Consider the following 11,177-nt stretch of genomic DNA (forward strand, 5'->3'; position numbering starts at 1 on the left):
CAGCAAGGCGTCCCTGAAAGCCCTAAGCCCTGCCGATATCACAAGATGTATCCACAGAGTATTAAGGCAAGGATTACTTCTTCTGAATCCCAAATGACACAGCAGAGAGTGTGGTCAGAGGTTTGTGGGTGATAACTGAGACACTGCTGTTACCAAGTGGTCAAGGCAAAATGTCAGTGGCCCCATGTGTCCTGTAACTGGCTCCCAAGGGAGCAGAGAAATGGGCTGTTGGAATGTCAGTTCCTGATTACAGCACTGCCTAATCACAAGGCAGTTTGGCACAGCTCAGCTGTGTCATTGCAAAATAACTTGCTCCACATGCCTTGTTGTCTCGTGCCACCAACCTCTCAAGTTACTGATTATCAATGTCATTTTAGGTGGCCATCAAGAAAATACATGTTCAAGGACTGAAGATGAAGGAACTAAAAGTCAATGAACTCCTGGTCATGAAGGTGAACAGGAATCCCAACCTGGTCAACTGTTTAGACAGGTGTGTTGTGCTTTTGTCCTATGAATATTTGTTCACATATTGCAAACATGCAAGGTAAAATCCCACTTTGGTCACTGGCAGAAAATAGAGCTGTAATTATTGGCTAATTATGATTGCTCTTTTCATCTCCAGTGGATGGGAAGAGATTGCATTTTGTTTGCATGAGTCTTTGCTGGCACATGGCATTTGAAAATTGTTCAAAAACCCGGATGAGTTGTGTCTTACTAAATCAATGATCTCTATATTCACAGCCACCACTTTGGTTTCGAGCTTGATTTTTTTCAAGTGTCTTCTTACATCCAGGTAAACTAACAAGGTTTTCCCTTGGATTGTTGCCACTGTTTTCCATTGCTATGCATGCCAGGAAGACTAAGTGCTTTTTTCCAGAAACACCATGCATGACAGGCTTTTTATCTGGGCTGTTTCTAAGCTGCACATTTTGCTTGCTGCCCATCTAAGACATCTCCTTTTTCGCAGCTGCGCCTTTCTCTTTGAGACTGCACAGATGGCAAACAATGCACAGCCAAGAGTGGATGTCTCTTCCTTTATTTTGTCTTTGTCTCAAAGGGATCTGAAAAGAAGAGTCAACCCGTCTTTTCCAAACAGCAACCTAGCCATGTATATTCATCTCCACGCCCTTGTTTCCTTCTTTCAGCTATCTTGTGGGTGAGGAACTGTCCCTGGTTATGGAGTACATGGATGGAGGCACTCTGAGCAATGTCATCAGCCAGACCTACCTGTCGGAAGATGAGATGGCAGCCATCAGTAGGGAGGTCAGCAATCCCATCTGTGTTTCCAAGGGCTTGGGCAGCATTGTCTGGGAAACAGGGCCTCAGAGCTGGAGTGATTTCCTGTGCCAAGCTTTGTTTCTGTGTTGCTGCTATTCTATGGGCAAGTAAAAGCATCTCAAGTGAAAGGCCTGCCAGTGCCCCTGCACTCCCTGTACTCAGTGCCAGTACTCTTATCTCCTGCTGTTGTATTCTCGCTCTGTCTCTTGTATTTGTATTTGCTGTTCTCCACCTTGCCTCTCTAAATGTTTGCCTGGAGTCTGTCTTCACTGCATTCCTTGCCTGTGAAAGCAAAGGTGCTGGTGGCAGGATTTGAAATGATCAGCAAAGAAAAAAGACTCATTTCTCACAGTACTCAGCTGAAAAGGATAGAAGTGCAGCCAAAATGCTCTTTGCTTCCACAAAGTGACTGGTGTGATACATCCAAGCCTGTGCTGAGGCCAGCAAGAAAATCTTTGTCATGCAGCCTCCCACCCAAAAGTGATCCACTAAAGACCAAAGGGAGGGACTTTTCCTTTCCAAACCCCTCCTTTGTCCTCTGCAAGGAAAAAGCACGTCTACTGCAGAAGGAGTCATCCTGGCTGGTTGGCAGGGGACAGCCTACAACAGCAGGTGCTGCTGCTCTTTCAAAGGCTGACGTGCCTTTCCTCAGAAAGGTCCTGCTCTGCAAGTGTTGGAGCAGCAAGCTCTTCCTCTCAGTGGCCATTACTGTTCTGCCCTTACTCCCCATTCCCCTGGAGAGGGAATTTTTTCGATTCTTTGTTTCCTTTCTTGTGGGATGAAATCACATCACTCATTTTTGACCTCCTCTTTCTGTTTTCTCTCTCAGTGCCTGCAAGGACTGCAATTTCTTCATTCAAACCACGTCATCCACCAAGATGTGAAGAGCAGAAACATCCTTCTCAGAACTGACGGTTCTGTCAAGCTGGGTCAGTATATTCTTGGTCAGGTGCAGGCGTTCCAGGGATGTGGGTGTGGGGCTGCTTGGAGTGACTGCCAGCTCCCCAGAAATGGTGCTGGTGGCAGTGCAGGGACCCCTGCTGTGAGCTGAGGGCACAGTTGGAATGTGCACAGAGGTATAAGGAACCACAAGCAGTCAAGAGTGGCCTTGCTCTGTGTGTGTCCCTTCCAGACAGAGGGAGCTACAATCTAAAGCTTCAGGGGAATGAAGTCCACTTCTGTGAGCAGCGTTAAGAAACCTGGGATTTTTTGGAAAGCCCCAAGGAAATCGAGCATGGACAGTTCTCCAGGAGATCCAACAGCACATTGTTAGCCTGAGAGTGGGGAATTCAGTTGCTTGGTTTCCTAATTGGAGCTGGCTTTCATGGTTTGTTGTTTTCTCCACAGCTGACTTTGGCCTCTTTGCTCAGCTCAGCCCTGAGCAGGGCAGACGGAGCTCCGTGGCCAGCGCTGCTGGCTGGCTGGCGCCTGAAGTGGTGACAGGTCAACCATGTGGCCCCAAAGTGGACATATGGTCTTTGGGAATCGTGGGCATCGAAATGGTGGAACAAGAAGTTCCTTCCTGGAATGCAACTCCTGTCTTGGTAAGGTGCAAATACTCACTGATCCCACTGTCTTTCTCACCTGTCCCGTGTTCTGTGCGCCATTGGACAAAATCCCATTGCCATCTGCTGGCACCACTTCCACCAAGGTCTCCTTCTGAAGATGCCCCTGCAGCACATCAGCATCTGCTGTAGCTTTGGTTGTATCAGAAAGGGAAGTGGCAGTTCAGAAACCTAACCAGTTCAGAAACCTGCCATTTTGGCCTCCAGCCATGCCTGACATTTCTCACTTGTTTTTCGAACAATGTTGGAACTCTGTTTCTGAAGGACAACAATTTTTCAGTGGAGAGGGTAGACATGTGATAAACATCCTGAGCAATGGAGGTTAGACCTTTCCAGTTTAAATTTTATAGAAAACATAAGAAAAAAAGGAAAAAGAAAAGTAAACAAAAAAGAAAAAGAGAAAAAAACCTACTACCAAAGCAATGCCCAAGCAGTTCTGCTTGCTTTTTCATTTTTTAAACACAGCTCTTCTCTTCAATTCTGTAGCATCTTTTCCAAATCCTGTGGATCTTCAAAACTTTCAGGCTTTCAAGTCATCTGTACATCGTTCAGTCATGTGTGTGGGTGGCCTCGATAAGTTTAGGATGTTTTTTTCTCCGACTGCAGTTGCCAAACCCTTGGCTGTTTCTGGGTACTTTAACAAGTTGATGAGCTTGTAGGCAGGTGCCTGGGCTGGGATCCAACATGGGCAGTTGACACCGGTGCTGTGTTTCTTTACCACAGGAGCAGGGCCATCCCTGGCCTGCACAGTTCTAATGACAGGGAGGGCTCCAGCTCCCCACCATGGCCAGTGGCTGAGCTCAGCTGAGAGTCAGGATAAAACCCTCTTTGTCACCTCTGGTGATGTGGGAAAAGGACAGAAAGCCGCATCAATTATTTGTACACAAGGGGAGTGCATTGCCATTTCTGGCTTTGAAATTCTCCTTTGGGTTAAAGAGGATAATAGCAAAGTCTCTTTGGTCACCATCTATTTCAGCGCCACGAGCACAGAGTTATCATGACAGTGGTGGGCATTTTTATGGAGACTCCAAGGCCTCTTGCCATTGTTTTTTTTTGTCTATTTGAGATGGATTCTGCAAGTTGAGGTTTGAATAGTTCCAAGTCGGTGTCTTATGTTTCTAAATACCGTCTTGCAAAAGCAGAATGAGCTCTCTCCCTCTGACTTGTCAGCGTGTTAGAGCTTGGTTCCACATGAACCACACTGGATATGATCAGCCGATGTCTTGCCAATCTACACTGTAATTCCTTGGCCTGAGGAGTATCAGAAAGACCTGCTGAGCTCCATGGACACTGTCAGCTGCATGGAAGTGAGCATCCTTGGCCTTGCTGAAGAAACTGGAGCTCAGCTTAGTGTTGCCTTCTGGAGCAAGGCAGGCGACCTGGTTCTGAGGATCAGCACAGCAGCCCACTCTCCAGGGCCGCTCGGGCCAATGACACACGCAGACATCAATATGATGGACGGTCAAAAGGCGTTTATTACTTCTTCTCGTGGGGTCTTATAGTCTAAGGGGTCTCTACGTTAAAAGGGGGTTTGTCTTTCTTATCTATGGTTAGCAAGGAATGGAAAAGTACTGGGTAAGGAATGGAAAGTTACTAGCACTACTGTTAGTGGAGCCACATTCCTACTGTTAGTGGAGCCACATTCCTAGGGTAATCTCTTATCTTAGAGGAACAAAGGGTCCTGGCTTTCCGTGACATCGCGTGATCTTCCGCAGAGCCTTTCCCTATCTACCACAGCTTAGGTTAGATGCTCTTGAGCAGGAGAAAGGCTGGAATCGTCAGGTGTTTCCAGAGGCCTGCGTGCCCAGAGGGACTGAGTTCTGGGGAGCAGCTGGATGTTTCTGCACATCATGGAAGGGGATTGCCAGACAGCTCAAGCCTCACCACAGGCAAACACTCCCCAGCTCTTCTCAGGCAACATTTGCTTTGGGTTTCAAGTTGTTCCCACTTATCTGGCTGCGAAGATGCCCCTCAAACCACAAGGCAAGCCTCTCAGAACTGGTGTTACATTTCCAGAAATTAAGAAAAGAAGCCCAAACACAAGAAAGTTGCTAAGGCACTGGTTTTTAGAGAGGAACTTAAACCCCTGTGCAGTTTCTTCTCACTGGGAAACATGCCTGAAACCTGGCCATGAGGGTGTAAAGGCCACAGAGTCTCTTCTGCTTCTTGTGCAGTGCTGCTGAAACACTCAGTGACCGTGTTTCTCTCCTAGCCCAAGCTACATTCTGCCCGTCACCAAGCCAGAGCCTGGTGATGTGGAGAGCCTGCCAGAACCTCCCATTTGTTTCCTGGCACTTTCTAGGATGGGCCTAGCATTCATGCATTGACTTGAGTAGCCAATTGAGCAGAGGGTGACCGTAGGGATGGAACCTCTCCTTCTGATTTGACCATGAAAGGTTTTTCTTTTCCATGTAAGGAAAGCAGAAATTTTCAGACTGCTGAGAGACAGAGCTGCAGGTGGCTCCTGTATGTCCAAGCAGGCGTTTTCATGCCAGTACATTTGTGCATGCATCTTAATGTGTCTGTGTTGAAGATGAGATTCCCAATGTTTGTTTCCTTACCTGAGGAATACCTGGTGCATTTCCTTTCTTTCCTTCCAATTCCCATTGTTTTCAAGAACAAAGCAAAAAACTTGATTCATTTTGTTTTATGGCAGCTGTGCTTAAGGGACCAAGAAGCACTGCAGAGATACTTTTCATATACTAACCCTTGGATAGAGTAGAGTTAGTATAGCAAAGTCCTTCTTCCAAAAAGCCTCTCAAGTTGGTATGAATCCTCAGGGAAGGAAATGTGATTGTGCTGATGTAGTTCCCACTAACTAGGTCAGTCAACGAAATCAGCTGCCAAGGCAAGATCTGTGGGATGTTGGAGAGGCTGTGGCTGCATCGGGGTTTGGGGTTTTGGTTGGTAAAGAAAAGTCATCTCTGGGTCTCTGCCAGGGCAGAAACTGCCACTGCAGAGTGGAGCTTAATCAATGGGATCTGGGAGAGCAGTGACAGATGGGAAAGAAGCAGGTGGAGCCTGGTGTCTCCTTTTTCCCCAGCCCCAACTCCTGATAGCCACAGGAGGAAGACAAAAGCTGAAGCAGCCCAACCTATTTTCATCCTGCCTGCGTGACTTCCTGAGCTGCTGCCTGCAGAGAGACGAGGCACGGCGCTGGTCTGCCAAGGAGCTCCTGCAGGTAAAATGTGAAGGGGCTGCAGGTGTAACAGGCTCTGAGGGATGGGCTCCTCCTCCACTCAAGCCCAAGGCATCAGATGAGCCCCCTTCCTCCTCACCTCCATTCTTGCTGCTCTTCAAATGAAAATGGTGAGGAATCCTAGTCTGGGCTGGGTGGCAGGGCCCTGTAAAGGTCCTCTGGTGCAAGTGTCCTGCAATAAGCAAGGACATCTTTAAAGAGATCAGGTTGCTCAGAGCCCTTTGCCACCGGAGCTGGAATGGTTGCAGGGATGGGGCTCCTACAAGCTCTTGGGGCAAGCTGTGCCAGGGTCACACCATGCTCGGAGTAAACAAGGTCTGATTAGATCCTATTTGTGTTTAAAAATATTCACCCCCATCCTATTGTATCTGGCCCTGTTAAAAAAGATGTCGCCCACTTTCTTCAAAGCCACTCTGAAGTCTTGGAAAGTGGCAATAAAGTCTCCCTGGGGCCTGTTCTTGACAAAACTGAATAACTCCAGCTCCCTCTGCATTTCCTGAGTCAGAGAGGTCCTCTAGCTGTTTCTGTCACCCTCTTTTGTAATTTGGTGGGGTGTTCAGTTTTATCTAATGGCAAAAGAATTGAAGTAGAGCAATGCAGGGTTCAGAGACATGAAATGGTGGTGGAGGAACCCAAGGAAGCCAGTCCCAGCCTAGGGGTCAGAGATTTGGCTGTGGGCAGGAGGGGCTGTGGGGGGCTCACTGTGAGCCTCTGAGGGGCCCTGGTTGGTGCCCCCCAGCCCACCCTCAGAGGTTTCTGCCATGCAAACAGGGACAGCTGGGAGGGACTTGTCCCAGCCCCATCTGCTGCCTGGCACGCTCAAGCAGACGGGAACTGTGCCAGGGTTACTGCCAGGTTGTGTGGCAGAGAGGGAACTGCAGGGCCCAGTGCCACTGGGCTGGCCCTGCTAGGAAGGAAGGTGCCATCCAGCACACGAGGGGCAGGGCATGGAATGGTAGACACCGCTCTGTCTCCCTGTGGAAATCAGCACAGTGCCTGTCTTTCAAAGAGAGGAACCAGTCTGAGGCTTTGGAGTTTCCTGAAAAGTAGAAACTCCAAGGACAAAGAAAGCACCATTTCTAGAGTACTGGCAGGGCAAAAATCTCAGCAAGATGAAGACACCTGGATAAATGGATGAGTGGGATTCTGGGTCAGGTTTGCCTGTGATGGCAAAGTCCTGCACATAAAGTTTGAGGTGTAGATGGTCCCATTGTTCCTCTTCCTGTATCCTTCTAGGAGCCAGAGGAATCCTGTGAAGCACTGAGCTTGGAAAGTCATGGTCCATTGTTTTTTGTTGATTTGTTTTTTTTCCCTTTGGGCAGCATCCATTTGTAACATTTGCTGAGCCTGCGTCCAGCCTGGTGCCGCTGATTGTTTCAGTGAAGAAGAGGAGGGAGACAAGAACGTGACAATCACATCAGGACCATTTATTCCTCAACCAGTTTAGAGTAGGATTGTAGGTTAGGACTAGGATTAGGATTAGAATTAGGATTAGATTTAGGATTAGGATTAGGATTCGGGATAGGATTAGGGTTAGGGTTAGAGTAGGATTGTCTAATAGGACTGCAGAGTAGGATTGGAAATGAATAAAGTTTCTGAAACCACACCTCACCTTGAAGATTACCTTCCTTCTCACTCTGCAAATAAGCTCAAAAATTCCTTCTGAATTGTCTGTTGTTTCTTAAAGGTGGAAAGTGACACAGTGTCTTTGGCATGGTGTGAAAGTGGGGAAGGATGTTCTTCATTCATCCTCTCCAGACCACACTGCCTTTGGAATATGGCCCACTGGTCTGTTTTTGGCCAGCTTTGGTACTTATAGTTGAGGCAGAAAGGGCAATGGCATTTGAAAGCAAAACCAAAAGAAGAATGAGGCAGCCCAAACACCCTGTGCAGATGCAGGCCTTCAGCTGTGACTGGAGAGCATTGGGGCTCCTGCCAATTGGATTTGGATCCCTAAATGCAATAATCTCTTTGGCTGGAGGAAAGCCTTGCTCAAGTGAGAAAGCAGAAAGATCAGAGAGGGTGCTCGGGAAGGTCTCCTGTGGTGCAGAGCTGTCAGCGCCTGTGAGGTGAGAGCGGGCCCGGCCTTGCCCGGGCTGGAGCCCCAGCAGAGCCCCGGCAGAGGCTGGAGCAGCCTGAGCCCCGGCAGAGGCAGGCTGGAAGGAGGCCCTTGGAGCTGCAAGAGGCAGCAGCCGGGCCCTGGGTGCCTCTTGCTGGGAGCGGGCGAATCCTCCGCCCTCAGAGCCCAGGTGGCAGCTGGCTGCTGCCGAGGGGAAGCGCAGCCGTGCTGGGCACAGCCCAGCCTGGAGGCCATGGCCGTCTGGAGTGTGCCCAGGAGCAGAGAAAGGCCAAGGGCAGCCGCGGGCCGCTGGGCTGGCTGAGGATTCCTCCTCTTCTGCCAGCTGCCCTGCAACTCCTGGCAAAGGCCAGCAGTGTGTGCAGCACTCTCGGCACCGGGGCAGGGAGCCGGGCTGCTCGGCAGGCTGGAGCACAGGGCAGCTCCTTCCGGCCCGGCACTTGTGCCAGGGGAAATGAGGCCAGCATGAGGCAGGGACAGCTTGGCAGGGCCCATCTGCAGGAGCCAGTGCCTCACGCAGCTCTGGGAGGAAGCGCCTGCAACCCTGCAGTTCTGCACTGAGCCAGAGCAAAGGTGTGAGATGCAGAGTGTTTGGCAGAAATATTCAGGCCCACTAGGCCAGCCTGCTTTGTGCTCTCTGGCGCACAGCAAGCGCTGTGCAATGCAGCTCTGAGCTGCTGGGAGAGAGGCAGTCGGGGATGTGCCTGAGGTGAGTCAAGGGGATAGCTGAAAATGTAATTAGGATAATTGAAAAGTGAGGATGAGTCGAGGGGCCAGCTGGGAATAGAATTGGGATAGTAGAAGACTGCATATTTTAGTTAAGATTTTAAAATGACTTAAGAAGTTAAGTTAGTAATACAGCTAGCAGAAATCACGTCCCTTAGTTAAAGAGTACCAAATATATTAGGAACATAAAGCTAGGAGTGACAGGGATAGAGGAAGCAATTGTGAAGAAGCAGAGACCATAGAAATACCTTGCCTTAAGAATAATTGAACAGTTAGGAGAGCCTTGGACAATGAGCAGGTCAAAAGGTCATGCCAACTGGCCATGAGAGAAGAGTTCACCATGAGGAAGGCTGCTTTCTTCCTCCCATACAACCACTCCCTCATTTCAAAATCCCATCAACCCAGTTAAGGGAATACAATTGCGCAGCTGTATAGGATATTCAGCTGATAAAAATGTGAAGCAGGAGGTAATAATTATGTATTATGGGTTCTTAGAAACCTAATGTAAAACCTTTTCTGTAGAAATATAGAGCAGGAGTCTGCAACTCCTTGCACGTGTCTTTGGAAACTAGTTCACATGTGTCCAGCAGTGCAATAAATACCCTTCTTTTCAACTATAATTAGTTGAAGAGTCATCTGTCCATGCTTCAAGGGTTATGCTGGAGTAGCGAACTGATTTGGAAGGGAGCAGAAGAGTTTCAGCAGGCAATTTTTGGAAGAGATGGAAGCCTCTTGTGACTGAAGGGAAAGCCATTTGGAATGGACAAATGATCTCAAAGTCCATACAATTGTATCTTTGTGTCTGTCCTGGGTTGACTATGTGATGCTTTTATCCCCAATCGTCTCATTCTGTTTATGTTGAATAATAATAAGTTTTGTACCTTTAAGAGTGTTCCAGAGAGTGAAGGGGGGGAGAGAAGAAGCGCGCAGTTTGTTTTCAGACACTGCACTCACTCCTCCACATTTCTGCTCCTGACTGTGTTGTCTGCGGACAGACAGCGGGGCAGAAAGGTCTTCTTTTGCTTTTTAGTTAGTTTTTAGCTAGCTGAGGCAAAGAAATTCCCTGGACTGTTTTTTTTCCTTTTTCTTTGAACCTCTTGAAACTGCTATGGACTGAAAACCCAGGAGAGCACCGGCAGCGGCATCTGTGGCCCACTGGGCTGGGCCTGGCCTGCGACAATTCCAGCACCGGAGGGACTGATCAGAGACTGAGTGAGCTGAGCTACAACCCGGGGTTTTCTCAGTTTGTCATCTCTTTTAGAGTGGAAAGGAGTCTCATTGTTTTGATATTGTTTTGGATTTATAGTTTAATAAACAGGTTTTTTCCACCTTTCTCCAAGGAGGTATTTTTTCCCTCCCGGACCAGTTGGGGGGAGGGGCTGATTGGATCTGCTTTTCCCACTGGAGCTCCTTTGGGGGATTCTTCCCCAAAGTTGCTCTGAACCTGGACAAATACATGAATTGACACCCAATGCGCGGCTGGAAAAGGTGGAAAAAAGCCCTATTAATTGTGTGTTTGTTGTTGTTAAAGCAGTTAGTCGCCATGCTGCTTGGACCCCTGATGTCTCTGGTTGTGAAAACCTTTGTGTGGCTCTGGGCTCTAGATCTTTTTGAGGTTTCAATACCTTTCTGGTCACTAAGATTATTGTCCAAAGCATGTAATTTTTACAGTAGAGGTGTACGGATTAGAATAGATGTTGTGCTGGCCTTGGTGATAATGATTTATAGGGCTTTTACAAAGATACTGGAGTCTGTTTACGATATGTATGGTTTATGGTTTCTTCATCCTACCCTGCATCCCAATTCCAGTAGTACGTTTTAGAAATTTAGTAGTAATTACACTCAGTCTGTTAGAAGAAGAGCTGAGAATAAGGCTTTCCAGCCTTTACTTCCCTTCTTCTCCTTTGGATCTGTTATGTCACTTTTTGAGAATGTTCAGTTTCCCCTGAATGTTAAAGAGACCATCTTTCTGGTATTTAATCTGTAAGCTTCCTCTATATGGTCTTCAGCTTCTCTAGAATGAGGGCTGAGATATCCAGAGGAGCTGGTGAGACCCCTGACCCAGAAGCAGATGCAGGCGTGAAACATCCTGAGTGGTGTGGAGAATGGGAAAATATAGGCCAAACCCTGAAAGAATTTTCTGATCCTGTAGACTGGGATTTTCCACGGGAACAAATTCAGAACGCAGCAGAGGTGGGGAAATACCTAAAAGAGAAGTGCCATGACGATTCTAAGGAGAAAAGGCTCATTGCAATAAGCTGGGCCCTGGCCTATGCTTATCGCACTTTGTTAGATACTGTCAGGCAGCCGACAGAGGCAGGGGGGCAGGGAG

General features: G+C 48.2%; 1 protein-coding gene across 1 annotated transcript; it reads left to right on the plus strand.

The window, feature by feature from the left end:
* The first annotated feature begins 2,705 nt into the window (after positions 1–2,705).
* On the plus strand, positions 2,706–7,550 carry LOC134430089 (serine/threonine-protein kinase PAK 3-like). Its single transcript, XM_063177588.1, has 3 exons — positions 2,706–2,822; positions 5,887–6,024; positions 7,365–7,550. Exons 1-3 carry the CDS (start codon positions 2,778–2,780, stop codon positions 7,449–7,451), a joined length of 270 nt encoding a protein of 89 aa, XP_063033658.1. The 5' UTR covers positions 2,706–2,777; the 3' UTR covers positions 7,452–7,550.
* The last annotated feature ends 3,627 nt before the right edge of the window (positions 7,551–11,177 follow it).

Source organism: Melospiza melodia, chromosome 27 (genome assembly GCF_035770615.1).
Source record: "Melospiza melodia melodia isolate bMelMel2 chromosome 27, bMelMel2.pri, whole genome shotgun sequence".
Lineage (NCBI taxonomy): Eukaryota > Metazoa > Chordata > Aves > Passeriformes > Passerellidae > Melospiza > Melospiza melodia.

Coding starts and splice junctions, on each gene's coding strand:
- LOC134430089 (XM_063177588.1), top strand. CDS start 2,778: ATGGTGGAACAAGAAGTTCCTTCCTGGAATGCAACTCCTGTCTTG. Junction 2,823..5,886: donor GGAATGCAACTCCTGTCTTG/GTAAGGTGCAAA, acceptor CTTTTTCCCCAG/CCCCAACTCCTGATAGCCAC. Junction 6,025..7,364: donor CTGCCAAGGAGCTCCTGCAG/GTAAAATGTGAA, acceptor CCCTTTGGGCAG/CATCCATTTGTAACATTTGC.